Below are 19,280 nucleotides of genomic sequence, written 5' to 3'. Positions count from 1 at the left end.
CAGAGCCTGAGACCCCCACACACCCTGCCTTGTTCTCATGGCCTCTGGCGGAGCCCCTTTCTCACTCCTCCCTTCAAGGCCAGTCTTCAGGAGGCTGTCCTGGGCCCTGCTCTCCCATCTGTGTCTACCCTCTCTTCCCTGGGTGACCTGCACAGCTTGATGTGCCTTACGTGTTGACAACACTCTGCCCGCATCCCAGACCCATCCACCTGCTGGCACCGATGCCTTGGTGGGACCCTTGACCCTGTAGTGCCCCACGCCAACTCCAGGAACAAATCCCAAACAGGCGATCACCTCCCTGGGGACTGGCGCTGGGAGATGACCCTTTGTTCCTCTGCCCCAGTGTGCTGAACCCTGACACTGAGAGGTGCCCCCAACCGTGCACCGAGAGGGGGCTGGGGCCTTTGCTTGGTCTTACCATGACAGTGGAGTCACACAGCCTCCTGTGAGCAGCGGGCACTATTACTCGCCCCACCAGCCAAGCCAGAAATTCAGGTGCAACTGCGGGCACCATGCTGGGTCTCCTGGACCCTCCCAGGCTGCTGCCTTCGCCTGGCACTCCCCCTTCACCAACCCTACGTGGCCAATTCCTTAGAGATGCCTGCTGGCCCAAGCAGCCCGGCCACTCACCCTTCTCACCCTGGCCGCTCTGTCTGCCCTCAGCTTGCACACCAGAGTGCACAACAATATACTCGTGTATCCAGTGCCCGTCCCGATGCCAGGCACACAAGAGGAGCTCCCCAAGTGCCGTGAGTGGCCAAATGCATGAGAAGCACACAGTCTTGCCGGGGTAAGGTCCTCCAGGTGAGCATCTTGGTCCACCTTCTCAAGGGCAAGGCTTCTCTCCTGTCCACTCTCCTTTTGGGGAGTTCAACATCACAGCTAACTCCCCCCAGGCCCTCGGCCCTGGCCCTCCCTCCTGCACCTCTCTTCAACCTGAAAGGACGTACCAGCATCAAGCCAGTCAAAGAGCAGGCCCGCCAGCCCTACCCCACCTCACAGGAGGGCCGCCTGCTGCTCGGCGGGCTACCACACGCTTCACACCATTAAGAGTGTCATGCATGTGGTGGGACCCCATGGCTGCCCCTGACGCTCTGCCCTCTGGTCACTCTTACCAGGGCCCTGACGTCCCTTCCGGCCTTTCTAAAGCAGTGAGACTGTGCCCTCCCAGGGAGTGGATGGCGGTCACTTTAGTCAGGTTTGCAGAAGCCTTAGTGGTGGCTCCCGTTACTTAAATACACTATTTCATCATTATAGTGTAGGGACAGGGTGCCAGCGGCTGACTCTGACAGACTCACGTGTGCTTCCGGTGGAATTCTAGAATCTTCTCAAGAGAACGCTCCTGACTGGGCAGGTACTCATTCACTTTAAGGTGCTCTCGATCCAGGGTTTCATCATAATCTCCTATTTCAGCTGAAGTGAGAGAACAACAGTCAGTAATTCTAATTCTCAAATAAAGAAAAATACAAGCATTTGTACATGCAAATGCATGAATTAAAAGAAAAAAAATTATCCTAAATCTGTAACAAAAGAATATATAAATATTTTTATTTTATGAACAAGATTTTGTATTTTACTTTCCCACACATCTTAAGCTACTAAAGGCAAATATAAAGGCAGGTAAAGAAGTTTTTTCCTGAGTTTTGAAGAACAAAGATGCTGGTGAGTGACCCCAGGGAGGCTGACACTCAGTCGCCAGTTTATCCTGAGTTTTCTGTGTTTTAAACCTCGCTTTATTTGTCTGTAGTCTCAAGACTGTTGTGACCAGGAATACGTATCTTGTTTGTTTCAGGACAATGTATTTGAAATCATTTTTTCCTTCAGGGTCTCTCAAATTCTTGAGAAACAATGTCTCTTTCTAATTTCATGAAGCTTGAGAGGCCACTGATGTTTCAAGAATTGTAGTTAAAGCCCAATAATCTTAAACAATATACATCTTTTTTGTTTTGAGACCATCTCAAGTTCACAGAAACGTCGCTTGCACTGTGCCACACTTGAGGGTGTGCTGTGTCCACATAAGACACGGCCGCCCATGAGCAGGGCACAGCCCCCGAGCAGGCGGGCCCCGGGTCTGCTGCGGTATCCGAGCCTCAGACCCCACCATGCTGTCAGCAGCTGCTCTGTCACGTCTCCTACAGCCAGACGTCCTGGCTCAGAGTCACGCTGCAGCGGGTGGCCCTGTCTCTGCAGGTTCCCGCACTGGATGCAGCGCACGTCCAAGGGCAGGGCGACGGCTCGACAGGTTATCACACCACACTGGCACCGGAAAGCCAGCTGTCTCTCTGAGAAGACCTCAAACCCAATAAAAAACAACGAAGTCACTTTGAAAACTTATATCAACAAGTGACAGCAAGGCCCCTAGGGATGCAATTTGCTATTTGTGCAAGGTGTGTGTGGGGGAGGGGAGGGGACCCGGCAAACCACAAATCAACCCCCGTACTTAGCCATTCCCATGACCCCCCACACTTTCTCCATTCTACTTTCTGTGCTCAAATTTCAGAAACATCACTTCTGTGTCAGGGACTCTAGTCCAGAAGCAGCATTTCCTTCGTCCTACCCTGTCGGCGGGGGCTTTGTAAAGCCCCAGCAAGACACACACCCGTTTTTCGGAACCTCTTCCTACAATATCAATTTTCCCGCTCTTCTGAGCTACCTCTTGCTGTGTGACATACTGAGAAATGTGTTCTTTTCCCTCAGGGTTTGATGACTGACTTATCACCAGAGGGGCTGTGACGGTCACCCCAAGGAGGTCTCTTTCCAGGGGTGCTGAGGGTCAGGGCTGCCACTTGGCTCCCAGACGCAAGACATTTATAGGGAAAATGCGGGAAGACACAAAGGAGAGACGTTCGGAAAGGATTCGTGTGGCTGCAGCTCTTGGCCTGGAGCCTTCCTTTCTTGGTGGAGACTGTCTGCCTCAAGGACTTCCACTCTGTAGATGTTAATCTTCAGCTTATTGGAGAAAATACTCAAATCAAAGGCCTGTTCTTTCATCACATTCATTAACTGTGCAGGTACATCAGGTGCTGGCGGTCCTGAGGGCCGTGCACCTAGGACACCGTATGCGCCTCCGCCCGCGGCTGGGGACACTCACACTGCAGAAGGTGGGATGCCAGAAGGGCCGCCGTGGTGTCCGCACAGGGCAGACGCTCCTCCAGGAGGTCTCTCTTAAGTTGCAAGGCAAACAAGTACCTAGAAGGGAGTTCAAACAGCACAAATGTCAGCTCCGAAGGCTCTAGAGCAGACCCCCCCGCATCTCCGTCGCAGGACAGCACCCGTAAACAGCGGTGACCAGGGACACCAGAGCAGACAGTGACAAAGAGGCGAAGTCGCAGGCGGCAGCTCTGTGGGCAGAGTCACCGCACACACGAGAGCACTCAGATGCTCGCCTCCCGGACCCTACCGCACCTTCAAGGGCAAGCTCACAAGTTCAGGTCACTTCTGTCACACACACAACTGCACTTAATGGCTCTGTTGTGAAAGAATCAGCAACATCCAATTCAGATAGAGCTTAAAATGTGGCTATGGAAGTTTGAGACAGATAGATGATATTCAGCCTTGGCTAGGATCTGAGAAACAGGCACTCCTGAATGTAACTAGAGAAGGCAGTATTAATATGCTCATATGCACATCTATTCCACCGACAAATGATCACTGAGCTTGTACCATGTTCCAGGTACTATTTCTGGAGCTGGAGCTACGATGGACAAGACAAACTCTCTCTGCCCTTGCTGCCATTTATACCTGAGTGAGCTGTTAAAATTTACTGTATTCTCTTAAATTTTAAATGTGGCTACCCTTTAACTTAGCAATTTCACTTTTATGAAACTTTTCAGGAGAGATATTTTCTAGAGCTTACAAAGATGTGTGGGCAAGGCTGTTTGTTTGCAGCAATATAGCAGAGAAAAATTGGAAATGATCTAAGTATGCACTAATATAAGAATAATTTAGTAAAGCAGATACAGGCACATGCACTATATGCACAAAGACGGACACGTGGATAACGAAACAAGACCAAACAAGCCATCCAACCCACAGTTCTGGGCGCATAGTGTGATACTGCTTTGTGAATTACCATTTCTTTAAAGACCTGGCTCCATTTATACATTTGCTGTGAATTCGTCTGGAAGACACTCCTCAAGTGTAACTACTTCTGGGGACAGTGCAGTGGGCAGGGAGTGAAGGGGAACATTTGCTTGTTATTCCATGTAGCTGCATTCTGAAGATTTTCTTCTTTTCTAATAAACTGCTTTTTTTTTTTTTTTAATAAATAAAAGAAGCACCTTCTGCATAAAGTTGGCTTGGACCCAGTTAGGTAACATCTTCCGTTACCTGTTATTCCCTCAAAGAGGACTTTTTTGGGAAACGCCAGGTACTTAATATGCTAAGAAGATGAGCTCTGTATTCACTCATAACAACACTTTTTGCTGCCCTTGGGGTTGTTTCCTTACCCACAAAGTGAGCGGCTGGGCTAATGGGATCTCTACATCTCCCTGCAGCTGACAACCTGGGATTCTGTGATGTTACACAGTTCTGTAAGAACCTTCTAAAGAGAGATTCATAAGATGCCCATGATGCAGGTATAAATACATTTTTTTGCTCAGAAAGGCTGGTACCACCACAATGATATCACAGTTCTCTTTTATCTTATATCTGATCTTGGGTTTTGAATTGGTACATAAAACACAAGGAAAATAAATTCCATAATCTGTGGCCAGATGAAGCAACTGTAAACATTTTCTTCAAATCATTTCTATGAAGAATCAATCTCGAATTCGAGAGAGTGATAACAAAAGAAATCACCTAAAATACTTCTGCTCATATATTCATAAGGACTCTCAAACTCAACACTTCTCCCACTTGAGAGTATTTTGGGCATACGGGCTAGGCTCCTGACAACTTTATGCACATGCGTAAATCTGTGCCAGCAGGAGGCTATCAGTTCAACAGCACAATAACACGTGTTAGTCCCCCCACCTTTGTCCCCAGTTTGCACTATAAACACTCTTCCAAGCTCCACTGGCATTTGTGTTTGTGCAAGAGTTAAATGCTTCTTTTAATACTAGACACTGACCACACCTTTTATGTGTATACTGTTCACCTTTTAGGTGAATGAAGATGTATTCATTCATTCTTTGAATAGAGCCTGAGCACTTGATGAGCCAGGCGCTGCTGGAGATACAGGTGAATTCTAGATCCCGCTGACAGCAGCTGTGGCTTAGTAGGGGCTCTTTACCTTGTATATTCTTCCTGCAACTGACCCGGATCAGGTGGGAAAAATTTGACTGCTAGACGAAGCAATGCGTTCTTTGGCCCTATGAAAAGAAACATTTTAAGCTTCACAAATATTAGGTCAATCCCACTATTTTTTGAGATCTTTGTACACTTTAGTGAAAGAAAAATGTCACCATCGCTAACTATACTGAACCAGAACAATATGACTGCTGTAAAGAAAAAGCACAAGGTATTATTAGCTCATCTGAGTATCTTAGCTTTACTGAAATTTTATAGTAACACACCCATGTAATTTTCACCAAAAAGGAAATAGGAGCTGTTTTGCTAAATGTGATGATGCCCCACACGGCCTGACGTCACCAGTGACTGATGAAGCTACTGGTGCACGCCCTTCTCTCCCATTCGGGACTAAAAACGTTGCAGGTGAATCTGGACCCCTAGAAAGGACCCTGTGCGTTACATAATTATTAAGAGGCATCACTATGTGCCTCAGTTTAACAAATTGAATAGAGACTAACAAAAATAATGTTTAAAATTACAAAATAGTATGAACTATTTTATTAAAAATGTAAACTGTGTCAACTATACTCAGAAAAAAAACATCAAAAAAAATAAAATTTTAAAAATTGTTTAAAAAAAAAGGGGGGTGCCTGAGTGGCTCAGTCGGTTGAGCATCTAACTCTTGATTTTGGCTTGGGTCACGACCACAGGCCTGGGATCGAGCCCTGTGTTGGGCTCTGTGTGGAGCATGGAGCCTGCTTAAGATTCTCTCCTTCTCTCTCTACCCCTCTCCCCAGTCATGCATGTTCTCTCTAGAAAAAAAAATTGTTAAAAAAAATTACAAATGCTAATTGAACCTCAATGTCTTTTCATAACTCAGAGAGAAACTGCCTTCTTATTTTTTTGTTTAAATTCAAATTAGTTAACATACAGGGTAGTATTGGTTTCCAGAGTAGAACCCAGTGATTCATCACTGACATATGACACCCAGTGCTCATCACAAGTGCCCTCCTTAATACCCGTCCCCCACCCACTTCCCTCCATCAGCCCTCAGTTTGTTCTCTGTCATTAAGAGTCTCTTGTGGTTTGTTTCCCCTCTCTCCTTTCCCCTCCCATATGTTCATCTGTTTTGTTTCTTAAATTCCACATATGAATGAAATCGTACGATATGTGTCTTTGCATATTGGTCCAAAATTAAAGTGCTATCAAAGAACATATCCTGTTACTGCCACACCTGAGACTGAAGTGAGTTAAATTACTGCCCACCCCCAGCTAACATAGGATAAGACTAAGTAGTGAAATGACTTTCAAGTTCAAGTACTGTTGTCGATCACCTTGCTGCTATCCAGTGACAATGCACATCTGAACATACCTTCAATTTGAACAGTCAAGAACGAAAGCATCTAAAATGAACAGAATTTTTAAAGACTTTAAAAAAAGGACTTACTCCGTATTTGCCTAGTGATGGGCTTCATAGGTTCGAGCCAAATCTAAAGAGAATTTAAGAAAAGAGATCAGATGTGTTCAATGATTTCTCTATTTAATAAGTATGTTACAAAATACAGAACTGTTTATAATTAGGAGAGATATTTAAGGCGGGCCTATTTTGGTTCTCCGCTCACACACCAGTCTAATGCTGATAAAACACCTGGGAGTGGGGTGTCTGGGTGGCTCAGTCAGTTGAATGTCTGACTTCAGCCTGGGTCATGATCTCACGGTCTGTGAGTTCGAGCCCTGTGTTGGGCTCTGTGCTGACAGCTCAGAGCCTGGAATCTGCTTTGGATTCTGTGTCTCCAACTCTCTCTGCCCCTCTCCTGCTAATATTCTCTCTCTCTCTCTCTCTCTCTCAAAAATAAATAAATATTAAAAAAAAAAAAAAAAGACACCTGGGAGAGGTATAGGAGCACCTGCTTCGAGAAGTGTGGCAGGAGGCCAAGATGCCACACTGAATGGGACCCCACCACGAGGCCACAGCACGCTGCTGTTGCTATGCACAGAACAGGTACCAATAATTATTTTGGAGGGGGGGCATCTGTTAAGGCCAAACAACTATGTGGTGCATGCTGCAGTTGTAAACAACAATGGCAAGAGCACCACTACACGAAGGGGTGGATGGAACTCTAACGTTGACATACTTATTGAACGAACAGGTTGATTTTGGGTTTTAAAACAGTCCCACCTGTAAATATCAAAGCTCCATACTTTCTAAGGCTCATCTATCAAGTAACAAAAAGGATAAACAATTTAGTAGCACAGTTTGCTAAAAATGATCACCAAACAGATGTACTAGAGGGAGTTTCTGGATCTCCTTGGCACACGTACTGGCAGGGAGAACAAATTCAGGGAGGATGGGAACTCAGCCTAGCTAACAGGCACGTGTACTCCGTATTTCCACGGGACAGCCCCAGTAACAGCCCTGTGATCAGGTTCCATGCTCCCATTGCTGCCACAGGTCCTCCGAGGCTTGCCATGGCCACGTGCATCGCCAGCACCCACCACGTACCCACAGCCCGTCTGCAAGAGTGAGGCAAGAGCACGTACCCAGTAGGCCCGGGGGTGCTGAAACTCCAGCCCGAAGTAGTCACACTCCGTCAGGTTCAGGCGCCTCCACACCTGAGTCAGCAGCGTCTGGCCATCGCGCTTAGGCTGTGAGAGGCAGGGAGGGGAGCACAGGAGAATGAGGTGCCTTCCAACAACCCGGGTTCGTGAAACAGCGTGGCAAGATGTGGCTTCCGCACGTACAATCCATCCTCCTAACTCCTTGCTTCACTCTGCCTTCCTCTAAGGCTCTTAGTGCTCAGAAACGGACACCAAAGCGAAGCCAGACAACCCCTTCACTCTTACCTTCTCAGGTGCATCTTTAGCTATTTTTCTTGGCAACGTTAGATGACAGAACCCATTCTCAGCCTCACTGAACACTTTATCAACTTGGTATTTACTACAGAGGTGGGTCTCATACTCCATGTTTGCCCGAGACCCCAGTGAATGCTTGATTATTTGGTAATAACATTAGCGAGGAGACCTCGCACTGCTCAGACTAGAGGTGGGACGATCGGCCCTCCATTCAGAAGAAACGTGAAGTTAGCTCCCTGGTCTGCACTGGCCACAAAAATAAACTCCTATGGACTAAAGAACAGAACAAAGCAGGAAAATATTTCTCCAGTTTTGGGGTTAAGTAAAGTGTTCCTAAGTACCACACAAAGACAGACAGACTCGATTAATTAAAGGTGAAAAACTTCTGAACAGAGAAACAGCGAACAAAGTTACCATCCAGAATCATACTAAAACAAGTGATTTCTCTCTCACATTGCTCTCATGAATTGGGTAAAGAAATACAAATGGCTTTTAGGCACATAGAAACGTACTCAAACCCTCTAATAATGAAATAAAACAGTGAGACACCACTTCTTGCCCATCTCAGAGGACTGGGAGCATGGGGTAGTGCGGCTGGGGGAAGGCAGCCATGTCCGCGCACTACTGGGAGAACTCCAGTTCGTCCCATCCTCCGGGAGAATCTGAAAACACCTCCAAAACTTAAAGTGTACACATACACCTTGGCTCCAGCAATTCCCCTTCTAGAACTTTCTCCTACAGATATTCTCACACAACTGCACAGAGCTAAAGATGCAAGGACAAACCCAACAGAGAACTGATGACACGAACAACGGTACCTCCGTTGTCACAGCCCTTAGGACTCTGTACCAGCGTGGAATGAAGTCCAAGACTACAGTTCAGTCATGAAGAAAAAAGGGTTCCCTTCCTATCCAGTGTACATGACAGAAGCCCACTTCATAAAATGTGCATGCTGCATTTACCTTAACTGAAGCAAGTCTGGAAGGCTCCATCCTGAGAGGAAATCACCATTCTGGACTGAATGGGGGTGGGGACAGGGACCAGGGCCTTCACTTTTACCTTATTTTCTAACTTCTGCGATGTCTCAGTTTTCATCAGCGGGCATGTCATTTTCGCACTGCAAAGATAACATCTGCAGGGGGAGGAGAGGCAAACCTCCATGGCTCCCCAGGACGGTAGTTTCCGTGAGTTTAAACACTGGACTTTCTTACTGTGTGCCCAAGAAGTGGCTGTGCTCCTAATGTGAGCACTCTTTTCTCTTTTTTAAAAAAAAAATTTTTTTTTAACGTTTTATTTATTTTTGAGACAGGGAGAGACAGAGCATGAACAGGAGAGGGTCAGAGAGAGAGGGAGACACAGAATCGGAAACAGGCTCCAGGTTCTGACAGGTCAGCACAGAGCCCGACGCGGGGCTTGAACTCATAGACAGTGAGATCGTGACCTGAGCCGAAGTCGGACGCTTAACTGACTGAGCCACCCAGGTGCCCCTCTTTTCAAGTTTATTTTGAGAGAAAGAGAAAGAGAGCGCAAGTGGGGGAGGGGCCGAGAGAGAGGGGGAGACAGAATCCTAGGCAGGCTCTGTGCAGAGCCTGATGCAGGGGCTCGAACTCACGAACCGTGGGATCATGACCTGAGCCGAAATCAAGAGTCAGCAGCTGAACCGCCTGAGCCCCACAGACGCCTGTAAAGCGAGCATTCTTATGGGAAGACGGAAATAGCCGCCCTCTGTGGTGACAAAGCGGCACGCAGCGAGTCACAGCCGCAAAGGGGTGCAGACAACGCCATCCGTAGAGAAGGGAAGAGCAAACGTTCTGGACGAAGTACCAGAAGATCACGTCCGACAAGGATCATGGTGAGGGCTCGAGTGCCGGCCGTGCTGTTGGGAGAACGCACCCACGACAGGCTCTGCAGCCTGACGTGCGGCCCAATGCCCTCAGTGGTGAGCTGGTCAGAAATCATGCGGTCTGCTGCAACTCCTCTCACACTCAGCACTCCTCCCCAGGAAGCTCTCCCACAGCTGTGTCCCCTCCCCCAGGACTGCAGGGCTGTTGCGGGGTGGGGGGCTCCACAGGAGGACGAGGAAGGCCCCAAAGGTGTGTGCGCATGGGCCCCACAAGGCCTGGCCTTGCCCATTCGGGGGCGACTTGGACACCTGGCTGCTCCCTCACAGGGAGACCCCCTCTCCCTCTGGCGGCCTCGAGCAGACCCTTGAGAACCCGGTGAGTTAGTTGCCTCATGGGGAAGGTCCCCTTCATTGCGTTTGGCTCCACGTGACCGCCACATCTCTTGGCGCTTCTCTCCAGCACGGTGCTTATGGCGCTGTCGTTCCCACATTGACTTGTTTGGGTGCATTCCTACTACTACAGGGTCAGAGACTGCATCATCCATCTTGAATCTCGAGGCCCAGCAATGTGGCAGATGCGCCACTGACAGGCCCAGAACGTCCACAGCTGCTCTGCTGCTCCAGTCCTCCCCTCTCCCTTCTCAACTGCCTGGTCACCCCACGCGGTAAGGGGCGATGGTGGGATTAACAGCCCCATCCAAGCCCTCCACCCACGGGCAGTGAAGCCCTGGCTTGTCCCAGGAGGCCTGCCGAACCGAGGGCTGCCAACATGTATCAAGTGTGCAGACACACAGGCACACATCCGTGATGCACCAGCGTCCAAATCCAGAACAGGGTTTTTAAATCTGGGCATAAAACTGCACTTCATTACACAGGTTTCTGTACTAATGTACACGCATATACATACATATGTATGGACACACACATGGATACACATATATCCGTACACACATATGCATACGTGTATATATATGTGTGTTTAGCTCCTGTATTGGAGTAAATTTTACCAAAGTAAAAAAGTTTTGCAAGTCAACTATCCTATGTTCAGCAAAAAAATAATAAGTAATAATTTTAATGTTGGGACACCTGGGGGTGGCTCAGTCGGTTAAACGTCCAACTTCAGCTCCGGTCATGATCTCAGGTCCGTGAGTTCAAGCCCCGCGTCAGGCTCTGTGCTGACAGCTCAGAGCCTGGAGCCTGCTTTGCATTCTATGTCTCCCTCTCTCTATGCCTCTCCCCTGCGCTCTCTCTCTCTCTCTTTTTTTTTTTTTTCTTTTGCAGGGGCCATATTTCATCTTTTTTTTGGTATTTTTCTAGTTTCCTTTATTTTTGCAATTGAAGTATAATTAACATATAGTGTCATTATATTATTCTCAGCTGTACAATGTAAGGATTCAACAATTCCATACATTTCTGAGTAATCATCAAGATAAATGTACTCTTTTTTTTAAATGTTTATTTTATTTTTATTTTTTATTCTATTTTTTTTAAAGTTTATTTATTTTTGAGACAGAGAGAGACAGAGCATGAACGGGGGAGGGTCAGAGAGAGAGAGGGAGACACAGAATCTGAAACAGGCTCCAGGCTCTGAGCAGTCAGCACAGAGCCTGACGCGGGGCTCGAACTCACGGACCGCAAGATCGTGACCTGAGCCCAAGTCGGATGCTTAAACCCGACTGAGTCACCCAGGTGCCCCTAAATGTTTATTTTATTTTTCAGAGACAGAGAGTGGCAGAGCATGAGCAGGGGAGGGGCAGAGAGAGAGGGAAACACAGAATTTGAAGCAGGCTCCAGGCTCTGAGCTGTCAGCACAGACCTTGACATGGGGCTCAAACTTACAGACCTGAGATCATGACCTGAGCTGAAATCGAGTCAGCTGCCACCCAGGTGCCCATAGAACAGGAAGAAAGTGATTCTTGAACAAGAGGAGGAGGCCACTCTCAGCAGTACACTAAATAGCTACTATGTGACACTGACATCAAAACAGAAAGAAATGAGACGTAAAAAATCAGAAAGGAAGCAAAACGATCATTGTTTGTAGAAACGATAATTCACTTGGAAAACCTGAGAACATCAACCAGAAAATCATGAAGAGGTGGAACTGAGTCAGGTGATGGGGGAAAAATACCATACATGCGTCTAAGCTGCGTTCCCCTATACACAATTAGCCACCATCCTCAGGACAGAAAGGAAGGAATCAACCACATTTGTAACAGTCACGAAAGAGCTGAAGTATTTTGGAGTAAGCTTAACAAAAGAAAGCTTCATGGAGAAAATTTAAAACCACTGCGATGAGACAGAAAGGGGGACACAGAAGGAGCGTGGAGAGGTGCAGGGCACACGAACGCCTCCAAAGGGGTGTCATTGCTCACTGAAGTAAGCCACGGATTCCACATGGTCCTAATAAAAGAGCAAAAGGATTCTTTGATGGACCTGATAGACTCATTCTACAGCTGGTATTTTTTTTTTTTTTTTAAGTGCAAGCATGCCAATGAAAAAGAAAAATAGGGGAGGACTAGCCTTAGCAGACATTCAAACCACAGTAATTAAAATGTTTGGTACTGGTACATGTCTACACAAACTAAATAGAACAGATTAGGAGGTGAAGAAATATACCCAGATATATAAGGTATTGGAGTGTCTGATAAAAGTGATGTTTCAAGTCAATCAGTGGGAGGAAAGCAGATTACTCAATAAAAACTACTTAGTATCCATCTGGAAAAAATAAGGTTGTACCCTTACCTCACGTAATAATTTCAAGATGAGTAAAATACCTAAACACAAAAACATGCACCCATCAAGGTCCTGGCAATGAGACCGTTTTGTTTCATACTCTGGGTGGAGAGAAGGCCATGGTCAGGACACTCCAGAAGCTAAGAGCTGTAAGAGGGGCTTGAGAAACTGGGACATCAAACAAGAAACGTCTGCACGAGATGAAACTGCTGTGGAGGCCAGCTCCTTTGGGGGAGCATGTGACTCCATGCTGGGCAGAGAGCTTACTTAAAAAATACAATCAGGGAAAGGGGAAAGGCGAAAGGGGAAAGGCGAAAGGAAAAAGGAAAGGAAAACAAAACGAAACTACTATAAAGCCAAAAACACTCAGGGAGAAAACATTATAGCTCACATCACAAGGTGTTAATTTTTAAGGCACCTGAGTGGCTCAGTTGGTTGGGTGTCTGACTTCGGCTAAAGTCATGATATCACAGTTCGTGGGTTCAAGCCCAGCATCAGGCTCTGTGCTGATAGCTCGGAGCCTGGAGCCTGCTTCGGATTCTGTGTCTCCCTCTCTCTGCTCCTCCCCGACTTTTCTATCTCTCTCAAAAATAAATAAGCATTAAAGAAAAAAAAAAGAAATTGATAAAGCAGATTAAAAAACAATATAAATACCAAAGCCTGGAAAGTGAAGACAACTTTAGAGAAGAGGAAAGTTGGAGGACTTACATTGCCAGATATCAAGACTTATTCTGGGGCACCTCGGTGGCAGAGTCAGTCAGGTGTCTGATTTCTGCTCAGGTCATGATCTCGCAGTTTGTGGCTTATGGGATCGAGCCCTGTGTTGGCCTCTGTGCTGACAGCATGGAGCCTGCTTGGGAGTCTCTCTCTCACCCCTGCTGCTCGCTCGCGCTCTCTCTCTCCCCTGCTGCTCTCTCTCTCCCCATCTCAAAACAAATAAAAACTTAAAAAAAAAAAAAGACTTATTCTAAAGCAGCAATTAAGACAGTATGCTATTGGTGCAAAAACCGACCTGTGGAGTGTGCAAGAGCCCAGAGAGAGACCCCTATACGCACATTCATTTAACTTAAAGAAAAGACACTAGTGTAATTCAGTGTAGGAAGGGTGGTCTTTTCAACAACTGGAGCCAAGGGAAGTGAATGACCATATGGGAAAAAAGATGAACATCGACTCCTACCTCACACCATACACAAATATTAATTCAACATGAATCATGGAGAGGCAAAGCAATAAAGCTTGGTGTGAGCATCATCTGCTCCTAAAAATCCAGAAATGCACCATCAGGTGGACTACAGGACCCATGCCCACTGCATATTCCCGAAGTAGCAAAGGAAACCAGACTCTCTCTGAACTACGTAAGGGGCTAGGCTCTACAGACACTGAAAACACTGGCATCATGGACAGATACTCACAATGGAAGAAAAATGGTCTTCATAGCCCATTTCCCACTGAGGCAAGCAGCCACCCAAATTAGAACTGTGTTTCAAACACTAGACTGGAGAAGAAACAGCATTAAAAATGTAACATACAAAATATAGATTAAAAACCAAAAATTCTGTTTGGTGTTCCCATCTTCCAGTTGGCCACAGTATTCAAGTTCTTCTCCAAGCTTAGACATAAAGCATATTGTTAGAAATTTGCATAGACAAAAGTACCATTAAAGATTTTGTCTGGATGGAAATGGGCTACAAAACCTCAGCTCACAAAGTACTTCTTTATTCTTTGTCTTAAGCACTGTGGGAAAATTCTGGAAAAAGCTTGATTTAGTCCTTCAACTTGTTTCACATGCCCATTTACAGTTCATTTGCCAAATTATAACTCCTCCATCTATCTATCCAGATGCCTACTCCTATTATACAACTCATATCTCTACTGTTTCATTACTTAAAAATTTTTCTTGTCTAATAATTACATCAATGTCAAATTTCCTTTTATAATATTATGTTGTACAATGAATATAATCTTGAGTGCTCACAGGAAACTGTAGCTACATTCATTCTAGATTCTTTGAAAGGTCACCAACATTTTTGATAGGCATTTCATTCCCACTCTGGCACACTTTCAAGTCTTAGGTTCTCACATCTCCCTAAAATGCTGTGCACCAGAGAACTCCTCCAAACTGCATGGGAAGCCACAAGGACTTGTGTTAAATCTGAGCGCCGAAAGATGGAACTGACACTTCTGCTGATCAGAGAGGGGATCCTATGTCCTGGAAGGAGAAATGTATCCCCACGCATTCAGTGTTCTTAGACTGAGGAGATCACCTTGCACGTAAATTATCTCTACCGTAAGACACGGACATAACGCGAGAGCTGACTTATCAATGGAGCCACTGCTACCTTAGCTCTTTCTACAATGGTTTCTCCTGAATTACTCAAGGAAACAGGACAACTTAAAATGACCAAATTTGAACCTGTTAACACGGGTGAGCCAGGTATTCATTTACTGCTATTTTCTCCAAATCTACCCTTCTTTGCCTTGCTTTGTGACACGGGGGCAGGTCCCTGTAGATATTTCTCTTTTACAAGCTGCCTTGTCAGGAAAGGGTGCCAGGGATACTATGAGAAGAAGGAGTTTCTCTCCCTGTTTCTGGGGCTGTGGGATTTTGTGCAGCTATGGCCAGTCCATAGCTTCCCTGCCCACTGTGTGCAGGAGATCCCATGGCTGTGCCCTCCTGGGTCTCCCCTCTTCTACTCCAGTCCTGCCAGGGGGCAGTTTCCTGCCTGCCAGCCTGTTCCCGTGGCACCTTAGCAAATATCTCCACCAACTGTAGGTCTGAACCTTGACCCTAGAGAAGGAGACCTCTTCCAAGTTTGTGTTGGCCGCTCTTTACTGCATTTCCGGTTCTGTATTCTTCAGCATTCTCTCCTCCCCTTAGTAGTTAATCCTTATACTACTTAATAATCACTCCTATTACATTTCCCAGTTCAAATTACTGGCATATATATATATATATATATATATATGTTTATTTACTTATCGAGGGGGGAGGGGCAGCGAGAGAGGGAGGGAGAATCCCAAGCAGGCTCCTTGCTGTCAGTGCAGAGCCCGATGCGGGGCTCCAGCTCACGAACCGTGAGATCATGACCTGAGCCGAGATCAAGAGTCAGACGCTTAGCTGACCGAACCACCCAGGCTTCCCTGATGTATTTTGTCTCCAAAAATGACAGTTGCCCGGTCGCAGGGCCGTGGGAGTGGCCAAGATCCTGGCTGGGACCCTGAATACGTCAACAGGGAGACCCTGGAAAATGCTGACAGTTGGCACATCTATCTGGAACTTGGAAGGAAGAGTTCTGTAACTGAGGAGAAAAATGTCGCATCTATAGCGGCCCTCCTGTAATCTGTCCAAGCTCAAGCTGTATGTCCTGGCGCACAGGCTTGGCAGGGCCAGGTGATGCTTACCAGTGCGAGAGTAATAACTACGGGGGGCTCGCGTGGGTGCCTGCTCTGCTTGTTCCCAATTCGTCAGGAAAAGAAAACACTGTGCCTTCAAGCGGCTCTCATCAATGAGGGAAGGTAGGTTTCTGCCTGAGAATACACAGTCAGTAACAAGCTTCATAACAGAGGAACTGGTGGAGTGCACAGAGGGGCTGAGACGTGAGCACAGAAGGGGATAGATGTAAAAGACTCTGCCGTTGCGCGGAAGGACCGTTAAAGTCTCCTCACGCCAGAGCCAGGGCGCCTCCAAAAGGATACATGCCAAGTGAATGAGGCCCAGTTTTGTGACACTCGTGGTTTCCCCACCACATATGTACACAGTAAGTTATAGACCAGCAGCCAAAGAAGCAACTTGTTATTTCTGGTAAGTTTTAGAAGTTGGGCAATCAACCTACTCTTCCCCGCCCCCCCTCCCCCCCCTAATTCCTTGTCTTTACCTTAGCATCAGGGAAAAAGCAAAGGAAAGGGAGAGCATCTTAGGTTGGCAGTAGATCTCTCAAAGCAGTCGGCCTCACAGGTAATTCCTTTCTTTTTTCCTCGTCAACAGAAGGGCTCTGGGCGGCTTGCCTGTTCTTACTTGTACTTGTGAAAACGCATACACAGAGAGGAAACCTGTCTGTCAGCGTGCCCTACCCACTCACCCAGCCAGGATCTTGACTACTCCCGTGGCCCTGCAGCCAGGCAACTGTCATTTTTGGAAAGGAAGCTTGCCTGGGAAAAATCAACCTGTGGCCACTGCAAAGGCCAACGAAGCCAATAGGAGCAGTCTGGAGCCTCACTTGCAAAAACACACGGGCGACCAAGAATGAGCAGACACAGAGAAGGAAATTCCTGAAACAGAGGGATCAGCCTGAAAAGCAGAGGAACTGACCCCAGTGAACAGAAAGAGTGGGGTACACCAAAGAAACCGCAGTAAAAAAAATTAAGGTCCTCCCAAAGGCCAATGTAACAGGCCACTGCATTCATGAAATGAGGAGACTCTGGGGAAAAGAGAAGCAACTAATGACTTAAAGGGGACATGAAAAGAGCACTCCAGAAATTAAACCTCAACTCAGGAGGCCTGAATCACAGTATGAATCAAGTATGAATCTGAACCGATGGCATGAAAAACAGAGGCAAACTTCTGCAGATAGAAGTAAGGAGAGAAGAGTTTGGATTCAGAAATGTGTGTGAGAAGGATTTCAGGATGGAGACGGTAAAGGGTACAGGGGGTGTGGGTGGTGCTACAGACAATCCGGTGGCTTGCCTCTTGAAGACCGTAGTCTGAGTTGTCATTTCCTCAATCTCTTGCTAGAATCGTTCAAAATCAAAAAAGAAAATAACAAACAAAAATGTAAACTCCATTTTCAGGAAAATTGCTAAACCCTGAATCAAAAACCTTAGGGGTATGGAAGAGAAACAAAAATAATATAAAAACAGGGAGGGGGACAAAACAGAAGTGACTCATAAATACGGAGAACAAACTGAGGGTTACTGGAGGGGTTGTGGGAGGGGGGATGGGCTATATGGGTAAGGGGCACTAAGGAATCTACTCCTGAAATCATTGTTGCACTACATGCTAACTAATGTGGATGTAAATTAAAAAAAAATTAAAAAAAAAAAACAAAAACCCAAAAACCTTAGGGGGAGGAGTGTCACTAGCCACAGAGCCAGAGGGTGCTGGCGTATAGGGGTGGCTCAAACTAGATGCCAGGAAGCAAATTTCAGGAGAAGCCTCAAAGAATACAGATCAACAGTGAAAGACAGAACCTGGGGAGTAAAACTCAAATCCGTCATTTGCAGAAACGAGGGGCAAGAGGCATCAGGAGCAGAGCTGCACAGGAGCCAGAGCCAAACAAGAAGTTGTATGTGAGCTGCACAAGGGAGACACTGTGAGACCCACTCTCCCCTGCCCCACCCCCCACAACCACAGGCGAAGAAGAAGTAAAGGCAAAGCTAACTTACATACAAACCTCAGGTCGCTGGATAAATTTCAAATTTCAGCTAGGCTATAACCAGCCACGCATACAAGACCTCCTGAAGATAGCCATCCACGAACAACTTATCTGCCCCAAAGATGAGAAGTCAAATTAAAATCGTTGCAAATATTCAAAGATACTCAAGATAAAAGGAGAAAAGAAACAAAATACAAAACAAATGTAAGATGAACACTCAGTTGAAAAATGTTGCCTCTTAGCACATGAAGCTGTGACTGAAATTTGAACTGAAAAAGAAAAGTTCATGGAGCAACTGCCTCTGTAAATTAAGAGCAGAAAGAAGAGATACAAGAGCTCTAGAGAAGACAGTAACATCTATCCTGAGAAAAAGGATCAGCTGGGTGACAGTTCCTCTGCACCTGTTTTCTACTTGTGTGACCTTGGGCAATATCTGAACTTGGGTCGTCTTTTCATTATTGAGTTGTAAGTCATTTTAAACTATTTTTCAGATACAGAATTTATAAATATTTTCTTCATTCTTTTTACTTTCTCAATAGTATTATTTCTAGCACATTTTTTGTTTTGTTTTAATAAAGTCCAATTTATCCATTTTTCTCTTTTGTCATTTCTGGTTTTGGTACCATACCTAAGAAACCACTGTTTAACCTAAGGTCATGAAAATTTACTCCTAGGTTTTCCTCTAAGAGTTTTATAGTTTTAACTCAACACTTAGGTCACTAATCCACTTCGAGTTGGTTTTTGTGTGTGGTGTTAGGTAGGGTTCAGCTTCATTCTCATCCATTTGTGGAAGACCATTTGTTCTCTGTTGAACTGGCTTAGCACTTTTTTTAGGGTATTTTCTTCAACTGACCATAAACATAAGGACTTACTTCTTGACTTTCAATTCTATTCCACTGATATCTATGTCTATCTTTACATCAGTACCACTATGATTTGATTACTATAGCATTATAGTAAGTTTTGAAGTGTGAGTACTTCAACTTTATTCTTTTTCAAAATTATTTTTAGCTATTTTAGTTCCCTTGCATTTCCATATAAAATTTTATTTTAAATGTTTATTTATTTTGAGAGAGAGCAAGTGTGAGTGGGGAGGAGCAGAGAGAGAATCCCAAGCAGGCTCCATGCTGTGAGGGCAGAGCCAGATGTGGGACTCAATCCTGCGACTGTGAGATCATGACCCGAGCTGAAATCAAGAGTTGGACGCTCAACCGACTAAACTACCTAGGCACCCACCCCTAGGTAAA

General features: G+C 46.0%; 1 protein-coding gene across 12 annotated transcripts in view; it reads right to left on the bottom strand.

The window, feature by feature from the left end:
- Nucleotides 1–19,280, bottom strand: part of FARP2 (FERM, ARH/RhoGEF and pleckstrin domain protein 2) — a 110,094-nt gene that overhangs the window by 54,098 nt on the left and 36,716 nt on the right. For all 12 annotated transcript variants that reach the window (XR_007149581.1, XR_007149582.1, XM_047846587.1 and 9 more), the window contains exons 3-7: nucleotides 7,774–7,878; nucleotides 6,680–6,722; nucleotides 5,234–5,312; nucleotides 3,092–3,189; nucleotides 1,299–1,413 (exon numbers count right to left, since the gene is read on the bottom strand). Coding sequence is in view for 10 of the 12 variants with exons in the window: in XM_047846587.1 (XP_047702543.1) it covers nucleotides 1,299–1,413; nucleotides 3,092–3,189; nucleotides 5,234–5,312; nucleotides 6,680–6,722; nucleotides 7,774–7,878 (440 nt within the window). In the remaining 2 variants the exon portion in view is untranslated. The remainder of the gene's footprint in view (nucleotides 1–1,298; nucleotides 1,414–3,091; nucleotides 3,190–5,233; nucleotides 5,313–6,679; nucleotides 6,723–7,773; nucleotides 7,879–19,280) is intronic.

This window comes from Prionailurus viverrinus, unplaced genomic scaffold, assembly GCF_022837055.1.
Source record: "Prionailurus viverrinus isolate Anna unplaced genomic scaffold, UM_Priviv_1.0 scaffold_39, whole genome shotgun sequence".
Classification (NCBI taxonomy): domain Eukaryota; kingdom Metazoa; phylum Chordata; class Mammalia; order Carnivora; family Felidae; genus Prionailurus; species Prionailurus viverrinus.
Note: the sequence above shows the minus strand (reverse complement) of the source record. Positions and strands in the feature narration are given on the sequence as shown.